The sequence below is a fragment of the Varroa destructor genome, unplaced genomic scaffold (genome assembly GCF_002443255.2).
Source record: "Varroa destructor unplaced genomic scaffold, Vdes_3.0 BEIS01000007.1, whole genome shotgun sequence".
Taxonomy (NCBI): Eukaryota; Metazoa; Arthropoda; class Arachnida; order Mesostigmata; family Varroidae; genus Varroa; species Varroa destructor.
In genome coordinates, this window is record NW_019211460.1 from 23,338,861 (window position 1) to 23,366,832 (window position 27,972).

The following is a 27,972-nucleotide window of genomic DNA, read 5'->3' on the forward strand; positions in this document are numbered from 1 at the left end:
ATATATACTCTTCCCTTTGATGGGGAAGAGCATTTTTTGAAAAATACTATAAAATGTAAGAAGTTTTCAGCTGCGGTACACGCGATTTAAATTCAGACCAATCATGACAACAATCACAATGAAAATGATTAGTTAATTCGAAGGAGTCTGCAAGTTCAATGCAGACTATAGAACTTTATACATTATATATAAAGTTCTATAGTCTGCATAGTAACAGGACTTGTGAACGATTTCACCAAGCTGCACTTGGGATCATAACTTTTGTAGAAGTTCAGTACATGATCTCATTAGTAATTCCTTTATTTAGCAACTTTTTTTTTTTTATGATAAAGGTTTATGATAAAGAAGGATCGTTGCCTGGCCGGTTTCCCATGACCAATTGACGCGTTGCAAAATCCCTTCATGGTACTAGGTCAAAAGCGGTCTTACTTCACTACTAATAGTAGACAACTCTAGTTTAAACTATTAATGTCGTTAGCAGACAGAAATCATATGGTGAAATCGACTCGACCTAATAAAGATAAAGGCTATCGCCACTAACAGCAAGTCATAAACTACGTTAAAAATGAAGACCATATTTATGATAATTCATTCAAAGGAAAACGTCGATTGTCGCCTTTCCATTCCAGAGACATTATACCAATGGCTAAAGCTTAGCACATTCGCTAGATTTAGTTAATCTCAATTAAGATACGCCTCTTCATCTATATAAACCGGAAAAGGCAAATGGGCTTTCCGAAACCGTCTTCACCTGACCAATTTGCTGTTTATTAAGTACGAAGCAGTTTGCAATTTGCAAGTATAATAGCTGAATAAAAATGTTTGGGAACTCAACGATCGTTATCACCAGTGACGGGTTCAGGTCTGCCGCTGATACGCGCAAGGCGAAATTCAGACTTGAGGGAATAAACGACCTGAAACAACCCGTCGACCTCGAGAGTTTTACCGGTTCTGTGTCTTGTTTCATTAGTAAGCGCATCATTTATGCGTATTTGAGTCTGCGATATCCAGACACCCCTCCTGGGTAACTGGGACGTCACTGTAACGGATAAGGCCAGCAAAAATACTAAACGACAAATGAATCAGCAGGTGACAGCTTTTGACAACCAAAAGTGCCACAAATACACGACGGAGATCAAAAGTGTCCCATTGAGGCCAGCAAATCTCACAATGAGTTCTTCGCAGTTCGATCCCCAACAAGACGTCGTCTTTTCTTCTATGAAGGATGTAAATGTGATGACTAGTCGACTAGCTACAAACAATCCGTTACCCAAACTAGTATCCATATAGCCAATAATTAACACAGGTAATCATAATGTTAATGTTATGGTCACATTTTGGATTATTTCGATATAGTTGATTGCATCGTGTTTAATATTTGTGGTCGAATGTCGTCATCTAATTCGCCAGCCTTGGTCCTGCGGAACAGTCAAACCAGGACAGGTGTTTCTCTTTGGCTAAGGAGCTCATGCGAATGCTCATTTTCGAGTAGCGTATTTTATACATACGCAACATGATTCGATATTAGGTGATCTGAAACACTTCCAGCTAGCTATACAATGTAAGTAAGTACAGCACCTGTATAGCAATTCCATACGAAAACCGCATGGTCAGTGTTGTTCATGAACGATTAACAAAAACAATAACAAGAATTTTGCAGTTTTCTGTGAGGAGAACTTTTTATCTATAAGCACTTCAATGAGTAACCTTGTAACGAACGACCTAACGTACTTCAATGTTATCATTGCATAATTACCACGCCTCCACGAAATGAGTGGGGCAGCGGAAGTTTAGCGATAGAGATATAACGACGTGCGTATGCAAGATACAGCTGTAATCATAAACTTACAGATGTGTATTTTTTCGTCTGCATATACATTTTTCCTCCTCTCAAGCTTATTGATTCTTGGATTTTCAGGATATTATATCACCTGCAATATTAATAAAGCATGAAACAGAAATTTCCATCAGATGCATAAGACAAGGAGGAGTACAACGTTCTCCTGTTCTTCTCTATAGCAAGAGGCCGTCACATTTCATTTCGACGCCATCACCGAAAGACATGAACAGTTACTGCGTCAACGGGTCTACGATAATGTATGCTGGAATAAAAAAAGACGTCTTAATAAAGACTCGTGCCAAATTCCATATTGATTCAATTCAAAGTTGACAAAGGCTTCGGACATCTCGATTAAACTCCACAGACGCAAACAAACAAATAAACCTTTTTACTTTTCTATTTGGAGTACTAATCCATTACGTCTATATTGAAGGTCGTGCTTATCGACTATGTGTTCAGATATCCCACTTGCTTACCAGCCAGTTAATTTTTAGTCTGCCATCTTGTGGCTGAAGTGTTTTCGCTATTTTTTTTTTGTCACGTCAAGGTTTGCTAATTAAAACATACATGAAATGAATATTCCGAATTTTGGAAGGAAATGACTTTAGTCATCGATCGGTTTCTCGAAGACCTTGAGGATCTGGATCTGATAACCGAAGCGATTTACCTCATGGAAAAATGTTCACCACTGGCTAAGAAATTTATAATTTGATACTGTTTGTTACTGGAAAGTTCGCTGTTTGTAGAGCAAGTGAAAGGAATGATGTGCTTTTAAAACGTTTAATAATTTATCCTAAGCGACAGGTGCAATGAGTTTGTGTCGGTTAAGTGACCACTACGATCCGCTTAGGAGGTGCGCTATTTGAGAGATCGCCGAAAACAAATCAGTGAAAGATTAAATTTCGACAACAAAGAGGCAAATATATTTAGCTACACTTTGAAAAAAGCTATAATAAACATTATTAATTGGCGATCATACAACGTAAATCATAAATTCGAAAATCTCAGGTAGTATAGGTTAATACGAAACTGATAATTATATCGCAAGTCATTAAAAAACAAATGGTTCTATTTTATTTTGTATTATGTATTTGTTAGATATGTGGAATAATAAATCCATAACAATAAAACATCGGGAAACGCATGTCATAATAGTTACAGCATACGGAATAAGATGGATACATAACATAAACCACGACAACCCTGTTGGATATTAGAGAAACGGTCTTTAACGCGAGGACAAAACTATCTCAATGCATTGGCCGAAAAAAAAGATGACTAGACTACGTCAGCTTTTCGCTTAGGATTCCACAGGAGGACTGATTAAACAGTGGGCTGACAGATTAAACAATGGACAACAGATACGTTACTGAACTTCACACGAGAGTACGACAAAGAAATTTCAAGTTAAGAAGCACTAAAATATAACTTTTTTAATAAAATGAAACGAGCAGGATCGACTGGAATGTTGAGTCATTTTGTGTTATCACTAAAAGAGTCCTCTACAAGAAGTTGAAGATTTTTGTGTATCGTTAGCGGTCAGAAAACGCGAAAAGTATGCGTTGAAGCTTCCCGATTCTTTCTTTCATATTTGGCACATTATGCATAACTTTCATAGAAAAGCAAAAAAAATTCTCTTAGCTCGTAAACGTTCGTTTAAGTAGCACTGATTCTCTCTCTCTCTCTCTCTCTCACTGTATATATATATTGTCTTTAAAGTTACAGTCATAGATGATATTTTTTCCTAACGTTTCCCCTTTAGTGTACCAATATATATAATAACTTACTCAATTTATTAACTAAATAATTAAGGAGAATTAAAAGCTTATCCGAATGTTAGAATATATCATTTCTAAATGGTCGTTTTGCGCTTCTACAAATTGCTCTTCTATAATATAGTATAGTTACTTTTGCAGTTCTCAAATCGTTTGTAGTTTTTCTATTTTCCCGGAAATGGCGAAGGCTGTATGGCCCAATATCTTAGCAAGTAAGAAACATAGTTTCCCTCACTTCGGCCGTTTGCTACTGTTGTTGACCGCTAGGCCGAGTTATGCACCTTGTGTCAACACTATTACCCCCCTCGTCAGCATTTTGTGTGACTTATAAACAAGAGCGTTATGACTATAAATGATAGACGTTGGTGAACCAATCATTGTTTTTCCAAAATAAATTATCCGACATCTTGCTTCCCTACAATCATGTAATAAGAATAAGAAGAAAAGGGAAAAATGCTTTAATCACGAACGAACACTACCTGGTTGCGGGCTATATACACTATCGGGAGTCACCTGTTTGATTATTGTAGGCGGTGGCTTAATAGTAGGTTAACCTCTTGTATATAAACTGACAATTGCTTCATATGAGAGTTTACTAGAATGATGCTACCAGCTTCTTAAGAAAACCTACGGAAAAAAATGTGTTCTCCCTATTTCACAGGAATCAGATTATATATAACCTAAATTGATTTCTATTTGGCTTTGCAGTTACGGTAAGCAAGTGGGCTTAACGCAGTAAAAGCTGTTAGAAGAATGTCCGGGACAAACGAGTTTAGAAGCGCTGCGAGACACGGCTGAGTTCGGTAGATTTGCTTGTTAAAGGATAACAGCGCAATTGCGGCTGCTATTGCAAAGCATTAACCGGGACCGACCTCACCGCTTTTGTTCTACTGTTGTTGTACGCTGAAGGTTCCTGTCGTCTGCATCCGGAAATCTCGCTTATGTTTGCCAGCAGGCCGATTCATTGCTTGCGGTGTGTCTTTTGGTACAGTTTCACATCGAAGCACATAAATGTTGACAAAACATGAAAATACTTCATGTCAAATAGCGCGGGTACTATCTCACTAAGTGCAGATGAGAATGCTAACAGAGACAGTAACTGTTAACTGCCGGATACATTCGCTCAATCCATTTTAAATTACATGCCAAAGTCGAGCACGGAAATGTTATAGCTGGTCCGAATAGATATCTAGGAACATAGGTCCATAAATAAATGTCAGTCTAACGCGACGTGTTGTTCCATCGCTGTGTTATTATGTTATTCGAGACACTGAGCGCTAGGTTATTAGAGAATATTTGGAGTTACAAATGATAAACTGTTAGTATGCACTCAGTATTTACTGTGGCTCTTTGCTGCACGATGATACAGCCCCAGGCTCCGAGTGCGACGCGTCTAAAACCATCCTTTCCTCCCGATAGCATAAGATTGCCATTCTCTGCTGTTTTAGCTAAGCGAGTACGGATGTGTGAAGGAATGACAACGACAACAAGCAATAAAACGCCGCAAAAATTTCCAGCGATCCTGGCGGCCGCAATAGATCTTCAAGACAGTTTCCTTTTCTAGAGACCAGACTTCGCCTTCCATCTCTTGCACTGAACCAAACGAAGTATTAGCGTGCCGCTTTTTCTTCCATCGTCAACAGCAGCGCCGAGAATCCACCAACGTAAGATGGTGGTAGTAGTCCCTTTATGCGGCTGTGATTTGTGACTCCACCCCTTCCAACAGCCGAGGCGCCCGTAACATCGAGGCTACTTGCAGTAACGCGGCGGAGGCCCGTTTTTCCTATCATGCTCTTTTTTCCCGTTTGTAAAGGGGAACGCAGAAGGCGATAGAGGACTTCCTAGCCTTCAACAATCCCCTGTCGACTCTTCCCCCGTCACATGGTCGCTACCCAGTGCGCGGACTCTTTCCGCCCCATGAGGCAACAGTGGCACCTCTGACGAATGACGCCAAAAAGTGAGCTGTACTGTGTTTCACCTCCGTCGGTGTTGGGGTAAGCACTTTTACTGGTGGTAAGCTTAGCACGAAGGTTGGCTGTACCGTTTCATACTGCCGTGTTGTTTGGGCCGAAAAGCCGAACCGGACTTACAGGAGACCAGTGCCGCTTCAACGCTGGTTGCCGTTAGCCCATACGGCATGCTGCTACTTTTGTGACGAATGGTAGATGTGTGAGCAAGCGAGAGATTGAAAAAGACGGGGAAAGAAACCGGGCGCGAACGATGTTTGTGCGTTAGGTGGTTTTTTGTGCCTGGTGATGTATGATGCGTTCTTCGCACTTCGTCGTTCACTGGGTTTACGTACCATCACGCAGCAGCAGCGGCGGCAACATTGTAAGCTGCTGTGAGTAACAGTCTAAGGTTCTGTGCTGCTAAGATTGATAGAGTGTGATCTCTGATCATGGGATGAAGCGTTACTAACCTATAAAATTTGGGACTTAGAAGTCCAACTTTGCGTGTATCTAAATGTGCGAGATGTCATAATTGGAAACGGCGACGGGGTGTGCCGGTCACGAAATTATAATATATATTAGTAATACATTAAATGTAATACTCATATGAATAAACACCCCGTATATAAGAGTGAAACTAGCGTTCGTTCCTGCCAACCAATGAGAAAGGTAAACCACTCCAACTGATGGCAGCGATGAGATAGTTGGCGATATGGGTAAAATCATGTAAGGATCGCCCCTTGGTCTAGCTAAGACAAAGCGATACGCTGAAAAGTTCGTCAAAGAACGAAGGTGATCAAAGTGATCACTAGATCAGGTCATACGGGTAAACTCTGAAAACTGTGAAATGGCTTAAGCTCAGTGCGATTAGCATAGGGAGTCGTCGCTACATTAACGCTGGGTTTTTGTGCTTACTAAGCAGTCTGTTAGAAAAGCTATATGTTGAGTTGACCGTGTTTTTAGGAAGCATTCGATGAAAAACCTTTTTCATTAATTTTCGAACATTGGCGAAGGTCACCTCCTATGCTGATTTAGTTCAAGCGGCGCAACACTATACACCTAGTCTAGCACCCCATAGTATGTGGGCATTATCTGGCTCAACAACGAAAATGCTACTCAAACCATCAATCACCTCGGCAGCTCGGTTATGACGAACCCTTACAACAACGCGGAATTTGCGGCGCATCAGCTGGCGAACCCAACACTAAACGATATAAATCGCTTTGGCCTAACAAAATACGACCTGGACTTTTGTGGGCCTTAGTATTCTCTAGCTATCATTAAGGTGGTTCAAGTACACAGAAAACTATTCGCCGCTAGAGATCCTTTCGCTAAAGCAAATACGCAGCTGTGATGCGTGCCAAGAGCAGTTCCCTTTTACTTCATCGAAAATAGATCTGCGAATCCTCCGCTGAAGGAAAAAGCCCGATTAGGCAAAGGAAGCGACCAGGATCAGTACGAGTACCATAGCGACAACAGGACTTGCGTCAGCGTCGTCGGAGGCCTCGGTGTTTGTTGCTGCGCGCCCATGCAGAGTCGCGTTTAAGGTCGGAAATAGTACGACCCGTACGCAGCTTCGGGAACCCTGTTCGGGAAAAAGTCTGGGTAGCGCAGCATCATGTTGGGCCTACCGGAAGCTATGGATACCTACCACAGCATGAGAGCACCTCGTCCAATAAGCGTGGCCGACTCGATGTAAAATGCTCGCTCTAGCCAGGCAATGACAGAAATCTGAATGCAATGCGTTAATTGGATGCCTTATTTATAAGACATCCAATTAATGCAATCGAGCATATAATCTAAAAACCAGTCCACCTATAAAAACTCAATACCTAACCTATTTATTTAAAACGAAGGGACAGTGTATCAGCTAACACATATAGAGCCCGTCGTGGATAATATCTGGCAATCCCAGTGATGCATTGCCAGGTGCGCTTGGCCGCGGACAGGTGCGCTCGGCTTTAAACTGCTCCACGATCATCATGTCTAGAGGTAAACAAATAAGCGAATGTTATTCTAAACGATGCCTATGTAAAGTACGTAAGAATGACGGTACCCGACCAAACTTCCATACGTGTGTTCGGTTATAGAATGAGCCTAGGAGAATTTATTGACCAGAGATATATTGTACCCTTAAATATGCAAGCTTGATTGGCACCTCCACTACCAGCATACGAAGACGCCTTAACCACCAGAGAGGGTCAAATATGGGGAAATGCGCTTATTGAAAGAAAGCACTAGAGCGTCCTCAAGAACCTCAGCGGACGACCCAAGCCAACCGCTGCATGGGAAGCTGCTCATAATTACGGCATATATTTCGCAGACAGGCGGCTGTGGGAAAGGGTTGAAGTTTGACAGGGGGTAGGGAACAGCATAAGCGAAGTAAAGTGTCTTTTCTCTCGAGGCGTTTTTTCCTACAATCGCTTACCCATCTAGCATCTAGGATGCCGCCGACCAGAACGGCTACTTCTGTATTATCGCCATTGCTACCAGCAATAGAGCAGACGCCAGAGCGTTTCTGTCCTAACGACCCGTCATGGACCTATAACTCGCACCCTTCAACCAACAGACCCTTGACCTCGTTAGCTGCCACGGCCTCTTGCTAGTTTTGGTCCTAATGGAGACGCTTTGGTATATAATAACGACCATCATGATCGAAATAATAGTGATGAGAAAGAAGTGTGATATAGCTAATGCGGATGAGTCAACATTTCCCTGGTCACCGTTGGTTCTTAGCTATGCCGAGGTTAGCAAATAATTGAGCGCAAAACAGCAAACTTTTGTTTGATATTGGCCCTTAACCTCGTACTCATTGTAAACACACCAGTGGTGCTGTGAACAAAAATGCGGCAAGGCCACTTTAGCCTTAAGTCTTTTGTCCTACTGGCCTTACAAACGATTCGTAAATATTCCCTACAACAAGTTGGTCCTGCACATTTAAAACGCGCCAGATAATTAAAACATTTTTTTAAAAAGTAATTTTTGTAAACATCATGGAATTGATTCGTCAACGAAAATACGCAAGAAAATACGTGGTGCACGTTGCTTGAATAACTGACATTCAAAAATGATTATACGCTGAACGTATCGGAGCATACTAGACCGCGAATATCATTAGCTAACTAGCAAAACAACATGTTTGTATATATAAATCACACTCGAATAAAGATTGGCAGAAGATGCTTAAATACATGTGTTGTGTTTCACGTTCAGTTGATCAGACGGCTGGTGTCCAGTACGGACCTAAGTGTTGATTAGCCGTTTCGCACCTTAACCGCCTTACGTGTCCTAAGTTTCGTGAAGCATCACGAAGATCGACATAAGCTGTTTTTACTCAAGACTCCTTGACAATTAACTGATAATAACAAAAATAATAACAAGCTTTAAAAGTTGACCAAAACGGCGCTGTCGCATAGGTTTCTGTAAATTAATTTTACACGTCTGGCGAATAGGTTCTTTCTAATTATACTTAAGCCAAAGCAACAAGCTGACTAAACCCGCTACCAGCTATCCAGTTCGCGCAATGGCCCGGCGATGAATCGCGGCCACCGGAACTAGCCCCGGAAAGGATTCAACGTTTCCGGCCAAGTTTCCGGTCGCTTTCAGCAGCCAGTATGATCACGATCGTACCTGGTGTGGTAACAAAACGTGCATGGCTCTAATGGCATGCCTTCTTCCGTGTGCGTGGCTTGCTAAATACGACATTGTAAATATGCAAACAAAACAAGCCTGTCATAGCTAAAAGCGGATCGTAATTAACTGAGAATAAATTGGCGCTTAGGCGTGGCGAGTGAAGATGGCCTATGTATGTAAATAAAGCAATGCTTACAAGTAGGAACGCCACTGCTGGAAACCGTCCGCTGGAGTAGAATACTTTGGGCTTTTCTATTGATTACCAACTCTCGCTGATATCGCACTTGAATTTTTCCATCAACTATTGAGATTTCTCTAATAGTAATATTCAAAAATCCTTGGAATTACTACTCTGTTTACTGTATGCTAATATATACTCTATAATACTAAGCACCTATTAAAGCCAGCTCTGAACAGCCATTTAGCGTAATCTACTAGTACCCAGTGTGCTACTAATGTCGAATTTGGAGGCACTCATACACTTAATATAGAAACGGTGAATATCCATCTACCGGCCAGAGATAGACTTCGGGACTGACGCCGCGTGCTGGGGAGGCTTTGAGCTGGAAGCTGTTCCCTCTCAAAGGTATGTAGAAGTTGTTAATGGGCGAAACGAGGACTGAATCCTTAATGCGCTCTAACACCGTGCCCCCATTCTAACATCACTGGCACTAGCAGGACTGAAATGGTTATTCCGCGTCAGCTACAGGAACACCAACGCATCAGCAAGGTCGTAAAATCATTAAGATGCTTTTTATCTTAAGTATGTGGTCGCTACTGGTAGCCGGTAGTGTCCAAAGAAGTACACGGACGACAAGGTCTCTTTACGAAGCTGAGAAGCTATGAACTTTCAAGTAGAAAGCAGAAAGTTTTCGTTTAGCTATAATCATAACGGCCCCGCCATTGTCATCTGCAAGTTAAATTTAGAACAAGTAAATGGTGGAAAGCATATGGTTTCAGGTGTTATCATTCTTCTTGAGGTCGGGCGGAAGCCACGAGCGTAGAGTGATTTCAATTAATTAAAAAAAAATTTATAATAGCAGAGGTACAACGCAGCATCGGACTGCACTGCTTTTGCTAAGACGGAATTTAAACGGAACGTGAAAAGGGTAGTGTTGATTATGTCAAATTTTGCTTACATAAACATACCAGATTAATAGTCAAATCTGCCATTTAAGCAAGGCAGTGGATACTTGATGCGGTCAAGTGGCTTGACGAGTAATTAAACATGAAAATGCTCATAGGAATCGCTTAAGCCCGAGTGAAAAAATAATCTCTGACAATATTCTAAGTGAAATAATCGTTTTCTTTTTTTTAAAGTATAAGAAAATATTAATGGAAGACACACAGATATATATCGAGGACCGTGTAGGTCACAATTTTTATGATGTTTCGGTTAAGAAAAATGCAGAACTTCTAATCTCTATGGCTAGACAATGACTAATGCTAATATTCTAATCGTTTGCCATGTGCCATGGGAACGTCACGTTCGCCCACCCGTTTATATATATATCTGTATATAATAGGCGACTAGTAATGGTTTCGATATCCGCTGTTATGGACAACAAATAAGGGAGGAATTGTATTTTATGATTACTGTCGCATCTGTTCCGGAGCTTAAGATAAATCCCTGTCGGTTACAAGCGTATGGCTTGCTTCCAACATATAACATCAGTAAGCCTTGAACATTAGCTAGCCAAGAACAAATCCCACATTAACCGGATCGACGACGAACCGGCAAAAGCAACCCATTTCTACATGCCATAGGTAGAAAGATACGAATCCATACTGCTTCGTTCCCTTTTCACTTCAGCCTGCCAACCGCAATTCGATAGATGTCGATGAGTCCGCATTATCGTGTCCTGTATGAACACGACAAATGACGATAGCTTTAGACCTGAACCGAGCCCATTTTCGTGACATGCTGTATTTTTTTTCTCTCTAATATTAAAGTTCGAACTACCGGCAACAGTGAAACTGGGATCCAGTGCTTTGCTTTATGTACTATTGATTTTCAACGGAATTCCCATAGAACAAATATTACGTGTTCATACTTAGACTACATGCTCGATCGCCATATATGCGTCACCTAAACTAAGAGGTTACTCTGAAATCCGGAAGCTTTTTTTCCAGAAGAAATTTTTCGCTCGTAAGTGATGAAAGATGGGTCAGAGTATTGAGTATAAACTTATAGACTACTACCCAAATGCTGACAAGTTATCGTGGTAAACGATTGACTCCATATTCATTCACATTCAAGGATTAATGCGATACGCACCACAATTAAAGCTTCCGACATGAACGATGCGGGTTCTCAACTACATACATGGCACGTAGTCACAGTATCGCTAACTGTTGGCAAATAAATATCATTATACTTAAGAATAAGAGCTAACCCGCATAACTTAAACTTGTGAAGTAGAGGTTCTAGTTTGTCAACTGTTGCAAACTACATTATGGGCTGCCCATAATACCTAGATTGTAATCTGTGTATCTGTTTTCATGCCTAAACAAATCAAATGGTTAATCATGTTTCTGAACCCATGCAGTTTCCATGAAGAATCCATGAGAGGATTTGACCTGGCTTATTAATCGTAGAGATTAACCAAATCCATTTGCTATGAAGCTTATGACTGAGCAGATGCCCATTTTCCGTCTTTAATATCAGCGCGTCATTTGTATCTGAATGTATGCTTCTTTTATTTCTTGCATCTCGTGTATAGCTAGCATTAATTTGTTTGCTGTACGTATAAAACTAATATACAGAAACTTGTGCAACAGCGCCATTTCGATCAGTACTAAGTTACTTTCATTATTATTAGTTATTTCTTGTAAAATCTCGACAAATAATTACTGTCAATATGAAATCTAACCTATATTAACAGCAAATTATTTTTAGTATCACATACGATAACGAGAGTTAATTGGCCTTTCCGATATCCAAAAAAAAAAGTTCTAGTTGAATTTATTCTGTCTTCTTATTTTAATAGAAATAAAAAAGTTAGAAAAAAATTAGCCAGTCCATTTTTTGTCGATCAGCCTAATAGCTTCGACTGAAAAACGCGCATAGAAGGTGAGCAGTGCTCATGATAGGGGCACTTGCGCCATCAACTGTTTATCTTTCAGTAATTTGTATATACCGAATAAACATACTCTGTAACGTTCGGTGGGTATTTAAGGCTCTGCGAAGAGTACATTCAGAAGCAAAGGTTCTCACTCACCGCTACCTGAATTGTGCCTACTCGGTGGGCATCAATATTAATTAAAGGTCTCAGGGGAGACCGCGTACCACGGGTGTGCCAGAAGACCGCACTGAGAGAGGTGTCAACTCCGATGGAGATATCCAAATTAGTTGTCGTCGCACACGATGCGACTGAAGTGGACTCGACGGCGATCCAGCATAAGGACCGTCCTGACGCAAACATTTTTCCTATTTTGATAGTATGTGGGCCATCTAGTAGTGGTTTTGAAGGTTTATTGATCGCGTACATCTAGAAGACCCACGGGATACCTGAAAAGAAGGGCAAACAGGGAGGGGTAAGATAAAAGGGGGGAGAACAAACATTGGATGTCGACCGTTAGACGCCAAATTCTGACGGTGGTTTGTTAATATTATCATTTTCTGTGTTTTGTGACTCGAGCGTGCTTAGGTTTGTTTAATTATCGTGTAAATATGTAATAGCGTGACCGGGCTGTTCAAAGTGGTAGTTCTAGGTACTGGTTTCTCAAACTCCATCGCTAAAGACTAATATTTCAAACTAACTTGAGTCAGTAATACAAAACGTGTCTGAGTATGCATGGTTAGATAGGTTTTACCTTAGCACACAGACCTTGGCTAAACGTTTTATCGATAAATTAACACGGAAAACAAATCACATATACACAGCTGTCTGCGAGTGCTTCTCGGAAAAAGTACATAAACAACAATATTCATTTTGCTAATTAATATTTTTTTTAGAAGTGACGATGCTATGAGCTACGCAAAGCATACGAAGTAATCAAATATTCTGGATTGAAAATCGACATGCTGCGACCTGGCCGACAAAGGTGTCTCTCCTCTCCTAGGCCTTTTCGTCGCTCAGCCTACAGACGTCTAGCAAGCGCCCTTGAGTTTAACATAGAATCGTAGCATCGGCCCAAAAAGCTTCATGGCTGCAGCCGAACAGGACAACACGAGAGTGAAAACTGCCTAAAAACTTCTCATCGTGCAACGGCACATTCCGCCGGTTTTTGATGGCCTTCAGTGTCGATTACCGTTATGTTTTCGGACTGCAGACCTTGTACGCACCGCCAGTACAAATACTTTGAGCTTGCAATGAGTTTTTTTTTCGGAGAATTTGGGACAAAAGAACTACCACTGACCGTACAAGAAACGCGGTTGTACACCATTACTTCGTTACCCGCCCAACTGTCGAGCAAACGGAAGGCCTGAGTTTGATATTACGGTAAATTTGTTTGTCGCTCAATAATATAACGTTAGACGTACGCTTACTGTTTCTTAGGATCGTAGTAGATAACCAAAAAAAAATGTTATTAAAAAAGGAATTAATGCTTTAATCGTGGTGAGTGGAGTAGATATGGTCGTCCGTAGACAACTGTTTACATATGCTAGAAATTCTGTTCTGAAAAACTAAAAATCTGTTTTTGTTTATATACAGCTTTTGAAACAACTCCCAGAGGAAAATCCCAAGTTCACATGTTCCACCTTGGGCGTATGTGTCATACTATGGAAATCGCTTACGAGACCATTACATCTCACCGGCTAATAAGGATCTTATTAAGTCTATTGTTCGTTATGTGCTGTATTAGTCCTTTAACAAACCTTTAATACTAAGCGTGAGGTTTAGATAAAAGCAAATAAATAGAACAGCTCCAAACGAAGTAGTATTGTTAGTAACTAACCTATATGCAAACGTGGAAATCTCGTATTAGGCACCTTAAATCGTCGAAGATGCACACGGGAATGACAGAAGAATTTCTGGAGTCCTTTCTGAGAGAGATCTCTAAGCAAGACAACTTAATCCGAAAGGCACTTGGACGCCGTCCAGCGAATCCCCCAACTTATTAGCTTTCTAGCGTACCTACATATGATTTACGTTGTATAATGGTTTTGTTGTTTGCATAAAATCATCTCAATGGCGGTCTTCTACACTTTCTTACATTTACTGATTTCGAATTTGTCAGAAACAATGGTCTTCTTAGCTTTACACAAGAATAACTTATTCTTCTTATGGTTATCCAAACTGTCTCTCCAGCTGTCAAATCGGATGTGTTCGTATTTGCTTAGACCAGTTTAGTCGATGCCATAATATCCATACATATAAACATAGCCTAAATCGATCAGTCGCCTTGCGTAGGGGTTGCTCTGACCGTTGCAAAGACACCTCGCAAATCTTGTTTGTGCTAGCTTTGCGCCGGATAGAAGATCCGTGACGCCTCAATATCGTTGGCTTTATTCAGCCATAGCAAGAGGCAACAGTGACAGCGGAAAACGAGGTGGAGGTAGACGTCGCCTTCAGTGCCGGGGGCTATTTGCTGCTGTTTCCTTCCTACCGCCTAAACACTGTTGTTTATAGGGAAGAAGTGGGCTGCGAAACGCCGTACGCATAAGCCGACGAATGCCATACGAACTAAGCGGCCTTAACAGGCATCAGTAGCTTACAATGGTGGACCATGACGACGACGATCATGACAGGTTGCTCGTCTTTCTGCTTTAATATCGTCGTTATCTGTAATCGTCTCCTATACTATATATATAGTAGATACCTCCTATAGAAATATCATTTTTCTAACGCCTTTAGCTACTATTACTTTGTGAGCAAATCCTTCCAATCACCTCTTTGGTATAGCAAGACTAAAGTGGGTTTTATTGCGTTAGGCAACATGGCTTCCTCAAACAGACCCATTAAACGGCTGAATCACGACAGTCGCAACCATATACCACAATAATCATTTGTTAACGCTTCGTTTAGTTCGTTTAGTAATGACTGGATATTCATGGTTAGTAAGACAACGATCTCACAGACATACGCACTAGCCAACCTGCCCACGTCGTCCGCGGTAGCAGTGTTCCTGTATGTAAATTGTGGTTAAGTGGTATATGTTCCTGAATGCAATCTGAGTATGTCGAGCAGGAAACAAGATTATCGCTGTATTCATCATATTTCAAATTTTTACTGAAGGCATGTCAACGCCCAGATTCGAACCTAGAACATTTCCATCCCACTTCACTTAGCCGGCAAACACGTTAGCAATGCAGCATCGTGGGGACATAGATAACCAATAAAATGCATCATAGCAAATGACAAGGCTCGCTCTAGCTCTCTACTTAGGCCAGTCTGTAAGGTGGCCATAGAAAAAAAAGTCAATTTTTTCATCTATAAATGCCTGTGCATAGACTGGTATATATGTACTCTGCAGATATATCCACATTAGAATCTCAGAGACGCGATCGTTGGCGCGGAAAATCTGAGTACAGCTTTCACTCACAGTGGCGCGTCCTGAATTCTTTCGTTTTCCGCCCCTTCCCTCGTTTGCGTTCCCGTTTCGCCTTTGCTGTTTTGCGAAAAGAAGGAGAGCCTCTTCTCTTTGAAGACGACGGTTGTAGCGGGCTTCGATGGGCGATATGTTGATGATGGCGATATCTATCGTCATTCCTCCTGAGAATTCAAAAATTCCGCGCCAAAGCTACAGTCGCGGTCGCCTGGGGCCGAGAAACCTTGGGACTTCCATAGTGAACCGTTTGGAGCTGCTGCTAGCTGGCTGAAGGGGGTTAAGGAGATTCGTTTTTACGAATGAGCGAGGCGGGATATCCTCTTTTCGGGGTAGGGAAGGCTACCTAAATCAGGTGGGAAGCCGGGGGTCGAAATCAGAGGGTTTGAGCAGCACTCTTCGTCCCGGAAGAAGAGGAGCAAAAGGAGCATATGCGTTCGCCGCCACCGGTTCTAGCAGAAGCCGAAAAAAGAACGCACCAGGGATAATATGCAAATATTTTCCGTGTCCAAGTCGCGACCGACCTGGTTTGCCTTGAAGTATTTCGTTGAGAAGATGGCTCACTGGGGCAGGCCAAAGAAAGCCGTACCGGCATTGCCGACACACGAAAACTCAGCTTGAAAGATTCGATTATGCTCGGATACGCGAAGAGAGAAGGGAGAAGGAGGGGAGGAGAGAAATAGAGACATACAGACGTTTGTACAGTGAAAGAATCAAATAAATTCAATTCAATTCAAAGGCCAGTCACACGCAGCTAACCCGAATGGCAGATGAGTTACAATTCTGTGAGACCTCTCAGCGGCTTAAGCTAGCGTCGATCGGGTTATTATGAATGCTAATTCACCATCCACTTAGGTTTCACACACACTGGGAATAGGAGAACCTAGATGGGGGAGCTGAACACCACCGAAATAGGGTAATAATGTTGCTCGCAATGAGAGAGGAGCATTAAAGCGGTAAATGGTGATAATTGAGGTAGACATCTTTGTTTCATCATATGTAATCCAGGACAAAAAAAATGGCGTAGCGTACGGCTGTACGGTATACGTTTTTCCAGCAGGGGATCATGTAAGTTGTTCGCGGGCCGGCACACCATCTTTACTGTACTCGTTTTCCCATCTCAAATTGTTAATAATAATGTCTAATTATTCATGTTGATTCAGTGTTCCCATGAAGGAGTAATGTTATGAATGCTACAGCATTACTAGCAGCAGGCTGCAGTAACTTATCTACTGACCAATTGTCTCCTTGTGCTACCAGTCTTGTTCGAATTGCCCTCCTATAATACGTGGTGCGGGGAGCGTTTGTGTTTTGTCTCAATTTTTCCAGACGTGTAACTTCCTTCGTTCGAATGGTTAGTCCCTGTTGCTTTCCGGCCGAACATAAGGGAAGACATGTCACGAAGACCATCTGCTCTTCATGGCCAGCTAGGCCGATGCCCTGCTCCCGCTGCCTCATCGGGCTTCAGACACGTTCACACACTGCTCAGCCCTATGAGGTCTGCGTTCCCAGTTGACCGGAAACCTGAGGACCGGCAGAGGACGGAGTCAGACGTCTGAACAAATGTCCGCCTCAGACTTTTTACCTCCTCGGAGCTTTGCCTTAAAATCTCCTTCGCCCTTGGATTACGTCTAGGGCTGCGCTTCGAATGCGCCTCTCGATGAGCAGCGTAGAAGCGGACAGTGCTGTTGGTCCAGTTACTTCCGAGCCCTGCGGCCCGACGAAAACGGACAGTTGTGCGACTCCTAACGAGCTGTGATCACCTCGATGTTTTTAGGAAAGACACCAAAAGAACACCGAGGTTCCACCGAGAGAAAGGTTGGTCGTCAGCCTAGTCGCTCAGTACAAAAAGAAACCGAGGAAGAGCCAATAGTTGTTGAAAGCGTGCAGAAAGGTCGCTAGTAGTGATAGTCATGGCCGCGAAGAAGGCCTACGCGGAGGCGAGACGAAGCGAAGATCCCTTGAGCGTGCCGGACGACCAAAGCGGAGCCGTCATCACGTCTGGACGACGTGTTGAATGAACTCCACACATTTGTCCTAGCGGTAGATGTGCGTGGAAAAAGACTCCCAAGTTAAAACGAGACGGAGGCTGGCTGAGCCGCGAACCGGCATAAACGTCTTGTTCCAAGAAACCTCCCCTCTGGAGCTTGGCGGAACTACAAAGGCCGTTTTTAAATTTTAGACAGAAAAAGCACATACACGCGAGGTGGGACCGGTTCTTGGATGTGCGAGTGTAATATAGTATTGAGACACTTGATAGCCGAGCTAAAGAAGCGGCAAAAAGGCTATTGGAATGGAAACAAACAATATCTAATCTAGAGCTTTTTCTTCCAACCAGAAATAATACCTGTAACATGAACAGCCGCTGTCGGCTAATTATTTCAAGGACTAAGTTGCATGCTATTAACAACAAGGCAAAAATAATTAAAACTGACCTAACCACGCAAGTTTTGCATAGAAGGACTCGCTAATTAACGCATGTAAACCCTGTTTTTGAATTCTGCATTGAAAACCTGCTTCTTCGAAATTTCACCTCGTAATATTTAATCATTTAGTAATCTAAGCATAATGTTTAAATTACTAAATGACACGGTCGCGAATCTAAATGTACCACGACTGGGTCTTCTTCAAGGAATAGGATTTTCCTAAATAAGGACAAACACCAAATGGTGGCCGGGGATCTTCGTTACCCAAAGAATTATCAATACTTAAGCAGACCACACACATCTGTTCTGTTATCAATTCTAATATATATATATATATATATACTCTGCATACTGGTAACGCTATTATATAGCATTACAGCAAGATTCCTTTGGAAATCGCTTACGTCTCATTACGCCTCATCTTGCTCGTAGCAGCAGGAACATGCCTTCAAAAGCATTCAGCTGTATAAGCTGCATAGGCTTTCTGATAAGTGATGCCCGCGACGTTGGATAGAGCACGCTGTTTGCCGTTTAATCGACACATCCGTATCTCGTCCCTATCTTTTGCTTTCCACCTTTCGTGTGCCAAGCACCTCATTCTTTACTCTATTCGCTTAAGATTTACTCTATAGCCCCGTGTTACTGCAACTCTCGAGCATTGTGAGGCCTGAAGACCCTGACCACAAAGACAGGAGGTCTGCATACACCCCACTTACACACTCCACGCATCAGTGTTACCACCCCACCCCATCTAATCCCCTGGCTTCCGGCACTAAGAGCACAGAGGCAACTCTTCGTCTATTCCCTTATTCTTAGGTCGAATTAATGGTAACTTCGATAAGACTATAGCCGACGAAAAGGCATGAGTAGGAGCAGAGGCGAGGATGGCTAGCGAACCCCAGGGATACCTATTATAGAAGCTCTAGTGGGCCTAGATATACCCACAAGATCTCATTCCTTCTCAATTACCATTGACTAGAACAAAATCTAGTCACCCTGTTAGCTCTCGGTCTTAGTCATTCACCCCTTTTGTTCGGCAAAGATAGCGAGAAAAAATGAACCATTGTCAACAGAATCCTCCGCCGGGTACACGTTTTTCATTACGAACTCCAGTCAGGTCGCTCGCATTTGCATTTACGCTTACTGAGAGTGAAACTATGCGATGACAGAATGGTATAAGTTCAGTATTTGCGCGATTGTCTGCTTTGAATATAAAATGTACCCTTGCATTTCATTTATAAAATAATATATTCTTTATTATAGGATGTCATACAAAAAATTTGATCTGATTTACAGAAGGATCAGTAAGGCAGAACTTTACGTGGGCATGCATCGCAGCATAATAATGCCTAAACTCGTTTGAGCGAGGAGAAGTGTTTACACTAGTAGATTCCCTTGAAATTTCGTTCTCTAGCTGGGCCGATTTCTGAGGATTTGTTAGCTACGGTCGCACAGATTTGAAGGAAACCCACTAATATTCTATATTGGTCAATAAGACTTATTACTTATAGTATTCGTACCTTCTATATCCCCAATGGAAATAACTGAATACATCTTGTTGCCAGTACCGAAATACGAGCTTGTTGGAAATTTATCTAATTATTTAATTAAATAAAATGGGTATCTATTTTCATACGATTTTTGCCGTATTTACTCATCGGCGAAAGCTCGCTATCTAAATTATTCCTAGCCCCATGATTCTTCGTTGTTTTCAAATAGAAGACCTTTGTTCTTTATACAAAATTAGTAAGCGTTACTCGAGCAAAAGAATCGGGGCTTATTATTCAGTAATAATAATAATAATTGTTTTTACAGTTTGCAGTGTATGTGCACTGTATTCTAGTATACTGTGGCTGGAGTACGGCACAGATTAGCTGGGCACCTAAATGTACTTCGATTTACCCTCAATAATTTTGCCAAATTTTACTTTTAGATGCTGCGGAAACGCACCATTCTGCTTCATAAACCCAATTAGAGTTACACTGATATAATACAGTTGCAATAATACAATAGAACAAAAAAAAAAACTATTAAAGCACTCCGGCTAACTTGGCTGATTATCAGAGTCAATAAAGCTACACTGATTTCGTCAACTGTGTTACTCTTGTGTCTAGACGCGCCTTACGACTGCGCGGTATAATGTGAGTATAGTACAAAGTATATTCGCTCTTTCAATCAACGCGGTATCAAAGTTAACAAACCGGGCCTGCTCAGATAGCTTTACTCAGGTTTGCTTGTACGGACTTCCCTTAAATATGCATAGAACCACACGGCTCGGCAGTCACTTCCATAAATCTAGTTTTAAAAAACGCCTTACAAAAGGCTGTACGGCAATGGCATTAAGGCGTGGATTTCAAACGCAATCAGTATTCGCTGCAGTCTGAACCTCGAAATAAATATCCGCGTCACAGAGAGATGCAATTGAGCGCCCCCAACTTGCCGGTCAAAATGAGAAAGCTAAGGAGCTCACCGAAGGCTCAGGTTCCTAGAGATCTCTTACGAGCCTTGAGAATAAGTATCCTATCACAGACCTAGTCTGAAGTGGCAGGCGATGAGAGTTCTCCAGTCCCTTAGTGGCTGAAGTAGCGTGGGTGCTAACGTCGCCGTGCGCGCATGACTTCGCATGACTGTATCTTCTGGCTTGTGAGCAGGCACTAAGGCTACGGTAGCGCTAGCGCATCGGCAATAATACTGGTAATGGTCTTAGGACACCAACAGGGATAATATAAGCAGAGTAATAGGGTAGCGAATGAGCAATTAAGTTTACTGGAAGAAATGATGACCGATAGGCAAAGCCACAGGCTGAATGCAAATCAACGGTGCGGGTCGAGATCTTCCTGAGTCACTTATGAAGCAGGACTGCATTTAATTCAACTACGAAGTCCCGTGGTCGCTAACGATGACGACAACGACGAGAAGCCGTAGCTTGCAGCTGAGACGCGCTCCGATATTTCGATACTGAACTGTCTCTCGGCAAAACGAGCGGACGAATGCCAAGCGACACGCTTTGAGCAGAGGCGAGGTTATGAAGCACACAGAAGGCATCAAGTCTACGAGCGATATGGACTACAGCGTAGAGACTAATCATCTGACTGATGCAAGTAGTGAAGCAGGGAAGTTCGATTTGAGGTTAAGGAACTGTCTCCCTGAGAAACCGGTGCGAATGGAACTGAAATAGTTGAAGGACTGAAGAGAGAACAAGGTCCGTCAAAATCTTCTGCCTGTATTAGCAGGAATAGGAACAGCAACGTTTTAAAAACGTTGACAAACTCGCTGTGCTGGGCGCCACGTGAACTTTTTGCAAGAAACCATATTACAGGTCTAAGGGCGATGAGCGACGGCGGCAATATATAAGCATATAATTTCCTCCTTCAACACAGTGACCATAGTTAGACCTAAATGTATGGCAAGTGTAATAAATTGTAAATATGTGAGAATTTGTTTTTATAGCTGCGCGCTAACGTTCGTGATAATAATTCCTTACTTCGTTCAGGCTGATTCACTGAAGAGTACAACAATTTTTTTTTTTGGCTGTCATTGGACCGTTTCCATGATTCCTGTTTACAGCCGTTACCAGCGTTTCAGCTTTATCGGCAATCTTCGAGATGTTTTGTAATTTGGGTGAAGCTTTCTTTTCCGGTGAGGCACACACCTTTTCCGAGCTTAAAATGTCTAGCGGCCCAGTGTTCCACTGGACTTGAACTGCGCAAAAAACAAATACGACTGGTATGTAATAGTAATCAATACTGTTTATTTCTGTAACAGCTCCGCGTCTTCTATCTCCATCAACGATAAAGTCAAACTGATCTTTGTAAAATGCAGTATCTTCGCTTAGCGATGGAAATTAACGCACATGTAAAGAATATGAATAGAGCAAATGTAATAAAAAGATGTCAGTAGTTGTCAAGTGGCCAAGTGGAAACTATGGAGAGGCGGGCCGAGTTCAAGAGAAAACACTATACCAGTAGTGTTTCTATATAGAAACAAATGCATCTGCCTGTCGTGATTAAACTTACCGGCGCCTTCATCGGTAGAAGGGTCGCCCAGTGTTACCGGTTGTTTCATCACTAAGCTGGCTGAAGAAACTTCGAATACGAAAATAATAGAAAATACGATCAGTTAGCCTCAAAATCATTACCCGAATACAGACGTCCGTATGTATTATAGCTAATTTACTCGGCTGCATCTTAGATCCGTTTCGTTAAAGTGTATCATTAGAATATCGAGATCGAGGAGTTACAGCTCGCACTTTAGTTAAATTAAAATTCGACGTTAACAGAGCTTGGCGTAGCATTGCTTGTGGTTTCCCAGTACCGTTTCAACGATCCGCTAGCATAAATACAAAAAGATTTTCTGATCATCATCAATAACTGAAGTCCTGAAGGATAGCTGAATACTTGCCCATCGGTGAAATGGCGTTGATGTTTAACCGAGCAGAGCCATTCGATACCATTCGTGATCTCTCGTCGACGCAGCCACAACGCAATGTATACGCCACAATTTCGTCCGAATCACTGCTGCTCACAAGGATCAGAACAGAATAATATGTATATTTAACATTGTTGTTTTTCTACGAAGTAGTCGAAAACATGTCGGCGGTCAGGGAGGCGATATGATGCTACGTGGCATCGAACGTAGACGACGACTGCTGGTCTAAACATTCAATGCCACCAGGGGCTACTCAGCAGACCGTTGTTCGACGACTTTCCATTACTCAAGCATTGGAAAACTTCTTAATATATACAAGGTAAAAGTAAATCAAGAAAAGGCCAAATCAACAATTAGGCTTTATAAAAAAAAGACTTGATTTTTTTCGTGGATACGATGATTTGCAAGTTCCTCATATTTAGAATTACGGTACGTTAATTAGTTCTATCGATAGGAACAACTTCACCGGTCTTGATTTTGTAGTGGAGCACTGATGTTGATGAAATTTGCCTCAAGCAAAAAAATCTTTACTCCATGCAAGACCATCCTGCTGCAGTACATAAATACTATATAAGTGGTGTGAATAAAAAAGTTATTATTATACTGTTATTTTTTATGAGTAAATAGCTGGAACTAGCTCGCTTTGCTTTTATTCAATTGGACGTTGGAAGAAGCTTTGCGTTATGCAGCGACGGCCGTCCACGAAACTCACACAACAGCGCCCCGAGCGCTATTGCTTCTGTCGGCGTCGATAAAAGAAGCTAATTATCAAAAGAAAAGACGACAGGTCCATCCCAACCAACCAGCCAGCGAAGTGTGGTCTGTTTAAATTTCAAATTAGCCCGCGCATCCGTAAACCGGAAGTGGCGTGCATTCAAGTCTCGTCTGCCATCGCAAGAAAATCGGAAAGGAGAGAAAAGGAGCCTGTCGCCGAAGGCCAAATTCGAATTCGCATTGAAAATAGCTGGCAGCAGCATCTAATATTTGAAGGCCTGTAAAATTTAGCATTGTCAAGATTTCTCAAATAAATAGCGAGCCTATCAATTGGTTACTGCTATACAATAGTAAATGCGAAGTGACTTATCTTTACGGGCGGCCGGCTAGAACCGCAATAAAAAAAAATACGTAAAAGTGTACGCTAGCCTCTGCGGTATTAACTATAAAATAACTATTGTTCAAAACCACTTCAAGAGACCTTGTCATCGTTTAATAGAACCTTTGAGTGATTCACAACTAGTGACATAAGTGACCGTTTCAGTCATTGCGCAAGGACTCCATAATACCTTGCTATAACAGGATGCTGCTACGAACAAATGTCAGTAGTAGCTTGAAGTTGAAGCCTATTACTGCTCAGTGTTGTTCTCACTTCACAATATACCCATGTTTCTGCTTTTTGTCTTCGTTTTTACTCTGACTAAATTGCGTTGTATCAAGAAGTTTATCAAAAGGAATGCGAAATATGCTAAAGTTCACGTCCTCAAACACAACTTCGGTGGGGTGGTACCCTTTGTTGCCCTCGACTACTCTTCAGTAAATTTGCTTACAGAGTAAATCAAGTCGCTTTCCCGTATAGTACGTCAGAGTGCAGCAGAAATAGCAGAGTAGCGAGCAAAAGGCGAAGGGTTTTGCGCGTTTCACGAGCGAAATCCACCCAGTACATTGCATTTAGCATCTTCAAGCTCGCGAGCTTCATCGAAACCACGACGACACGTCCCTTTTCCTACATAATACATATAGTGCCATTTTACGAGGTCGCTACTACCCTTGACACAGTTGGGTCGAAATATCTGGCTTCCCGTACTTTGCTATACGTCGTCCACTGGTGCGGTATGTGTTTCACGTGGCTTCTGTCTGTTTTCATACATTTCTTTCATCTTTCGTTTTTGCTCACCATCTCCTGCCTCCTGTCCCATTCACCTCCAACTAGCAAACTCCTTGGTACGGCGCAAGCGCCGACCGCACCAGAGCTGCTTTGCGAACATACTATATTAAAATAAATGACGCTCATTTTTCAAAATTCCTTCAACGGTTTGCCCACTCGTTCTTTTTCTCTCTCTTGCGCTTCGCCCCTTGCCACCATTCCAATGCCCCCGCCTGCCTGTACGCTAAAATGAGACACATATTGAAGTCAGCAGTGTATTGGTTGGCTTTGAATTAAATTGTAGAAAGACTAAGACTCGCAATGTATCACAGAGAAATCTGAAGCTGTAAAGAGTCCGGCGGCGTCTGATATGTTTTTTTAGATATAGCGGTGTTGATAGAGTGAAGGCGGGATGCATGGTCTCATAAAAACAGGCCTGACATTGCTAGTTGTCTGATATAAAAGGCCTTTTCTATTTATGCTATCACATCCATGTTCTTGCTCTATTACGGGTAACTTCTGATTCTATATCTGCATATGTAGCATATATATCATATATGCTAAGGATGTCAGCAACAGATCAGCAAGTTTTCTGATCTTGTAATTTCTGTAGATTGCATGATAGCTATTTTTCGAAACTAATTATTGTGCCTTTATAGACGACCGCATTATTTTGCTTTTTGTGCTTTAATATGCTGTCAGAGCTTTAGTCTATGAATTACATCAGATGCCACTGTACAATTGCGCCCTATCAGTGCTGTGAAATACAGTAAAGCCACTGTTGCTCTGTGCCATAAACAGGTAGTGGTATCAGACCTGACAAGGCCGACCATGTCTGACGATCTTTTGCACAAGATCTTCTCGCCCCCAAAATACAATCGTTCGTGTGTCCTGGCTGTATGGATCACATGAAAGGGACTAAAAGAGGAACACTGGATAGGCATTTCCGATGTCGTTTTTATCTCCTGACACTCGCGCGAGGCCCTGATACATCGTGACGCCTTTTCCTGAATCCGTACGCTTTGAACCTGGTCAGGGCTATGCCCTGACAGCTACTGTGTCTTTATTCAAAAAATGCGCTCTCAATGTGGCTTCGCCTAAAACATCTTCCGTACGTGCTTACTCAGCATGAAGCGAGAAAGGCGATTCACTGAACGGGCTCTCAATCTAAATGTAGTACTCGTATTCCCAAATCAGGACAAATGTTCATCGATATGAATGTCCAATAAAGATGAATATGAACCGCTTTATGTATTTAGATTATTAAACTTTATATTTAAGGTAAGTCATTATAGGGGTTAATAGCGACTTAAACTCCAAGCATTGCCTACTAAATATTTGTGCAAGGTCGCTTCATGTCTATATGTCTACATTATAAAAAGTAATAAACTCTATAAATAGCAACAACAATAAATACGTCATTCCTTAAAAATCAAATACATAATAATAGGCGAGATATTAAAACAATTATCAATCTAGCAGCTTTTCTTATGTGTCGCGTATGGATGTGACGTTCGGACTTTCATGCCCCAACAGTCTTTTTATACTACAGAATAAACGTCAGCGGTACGATTCTTGCACTCTCGATACAAAAGTTGGTCGCATTGATGTCCCTGTAATGTAACCGGTGCCGACAGCGTGTCGACGAATCTCGTGTGCACGAGGAAGCGGAACGATAGCGAGTGTACCCTCATCGCACGCACGAAGTCGGAGATTTCGGGGTTTCAGCTCCCGCTGTTTCCGTACAGCTATGCTACTGCTCCGGATTCCGCTGGCTGGCTGCTGCTGTTGTTGGCGGCCAGCGGAAAGGCGGTGCTCGGCGTGACATCCGAGTGACGTATGGTAATTCTTCATGTCGGGAATGCTGTCCGTTTCGATTTATGGAAGGAACCAACCGAAGGAAGGGGCGAAAAAGAGTGTAGAACAAAGACTCCAGGATCTCGTCCGACAGGCGCCTCGACGCGAGACCCTAGGTGTCAGAGCTAGATAAAAGAAAGGAGAAAAACTAAAGGCGGTGGCAATGGACGCACGGGGCAAAACGGAGAAACCCTTTTCTACTTCTTTTAGGGTGGTGAGTCGAAACGAGGTGTAGTCGAGAGAAAGTATAGATGCAGACAGATAGCTGTAGAGTACATGATGAATATTTGAATAAGGAAAATATAATACATTTCAATGCGATATGCTGATCGGGCGTGTCGTCGGAATTGGCATTTGAGAACCTTCAGGGCACGCCACCTGATATTGAAGTGCTCATAGTGAGGATTATTTGTACTCAACATAAATGTACCACTTTAAGAAAAATTGCGAGTTTGAAACGTTTTGCTGACGCATATGTTTCTTTCACAGCAAAAACTTCCTATTTTTGATCCCGAAGCAGATGAAGTCTCTTCTGTATAAAAAAAAATTCCTTCTGTACATGGTGACCTTTTTTAGCTTCAAATTGTATGGAAGATCTTATCCAAGAAACAAGGTTTAGGTTATTTGACCGACAACATAAGAAAAAATCCGCGTATTAAAAGATACATCAATGTGGAAAGCTTTTCTTCACAAATATAACCTTCGACATCATATATAATATAAACCCATCCTAACACATGCTAACAATACGAAATTCTGCCAATATGCATTCTCGGCTTCGTGTTCCGATATAATAATATTTTTAAGGCCTCAGAACTCATCTCCCTCAGTTTGTTTTCCTACTTAGCCAACTGCCTTCAATATTGCGCTAGGCCGAGCCTTGGGCGCTCTGTTTTATCCACATCCTAAGCATCGCCTTTGCCGCCAGCGATTGGAGCACCCCTTTGGGCATTTTAGATCGAACCATTTCCAGCCTTGCTACCCCGCGGCTGTCATAACTCAATGCTTCTTTGCACGAACGCTTCCGTAGTTGAAGCTGCTGCTACCGTTGCCAACGAGGGCACCGATACTAGTCGCCCTGCTGCAGTCAATATTGCGGCCCCTTCTAGCGCTGAGGAGGTTGTTGCTGTTGTGGTGTATCCGTGCAAGGCACGGAGTCAAGTAAGGCTCACGAGGACCCCCGGTAATGTCAGCCTGTCGAAAGACATAAAATGCGTCTATTCAGCCACAAATAAGGGGCGTGTGGTGTGCCTCTTTCGGCCGATGCTGAACGAAAAAGGGATCTGTGCTTCGATGGATTCTGCGTGAATCTGCGATACTGAAAATACGATGAGATACGATGCTGAATCCTGCTTCTTTTCCGTCACATTCTAAATAAGTCGCATCCTTCTTATCGCGCAAAGGCGATCCGGGCTGCGCTGTAAACACTGTAACGGGTGTCGCACCTAACGTTTTCAGGAAGAGTGCAAGTTCGGTATGCCACAACAAACAAGCCAGCCCTGTTTTTAAAAGTTCCGTTTACTCGAGCAATAAAGGCGCAGTGATAAATGCAACAAACAGCAAATCTCCTTTCATGCGGAGACCCTTAGAGGTTGCAAGCAGTTCTGCTTGCGTCCGTTTATAAGGGAGCTGTGGTCTGGGCCACAAATATGTCGCCATTGCATTTGTGCAGTAAAAAAAGCGAAGGACGAACCAGAACACCACCAAAAAA

General features: G+C 42.2%; 1 protein-coding gene across 6 annotated transcripts in view; it reads right to left on the reverse strand.

Annotated features, from left to right (window-relative positions):
* LOC111254841 (uncharacterized) overlaps positions 1–22,796 on the reverse strand; it is a 28,351-nt gene extending 5,555 nt beyond the window's left edge. The window contains exons 1-5 of one of the 6 annotated variants that reach the window (XM_086975166.1): positions 22,517–22,796; positions 22,132–22,200; positions 21,600–21,817; positions 12,487–12,708; positions 1,850–1,931 (exon numbers count right to left, since the gene is read on the reverse strand). In XM_086975166.1, the coding sequence (XP_086831292.1) occupies positions 21,615–21,817; positions 22,132–22,200; positions 22,517–22,568 (324 nt within the window). In that variant the 5' untranslated portion in view covers positions 22,569–22,796 and the 3' untranslated portion in view covers positions 1,850–1,931; positions 12,487–12,708; positions 21,600–21,614. Of the gene's footprint in view, positions 1–1,849; positions 1,932–1,964; positions 2,103–12,418; positions 12,709–21,599; positions 21,818–22,131; positions 22,201–22,516 lie in introns of those variants that run through there. The other 5 variants (XM_086975163.1, XM_086975164.1, XM_086975167.1 and 2 more) reach the window with 5 other exon arrangements.
* Between the last annotated feature and the right edge of the window lie 5,176 nt (positions 22,797–27,972).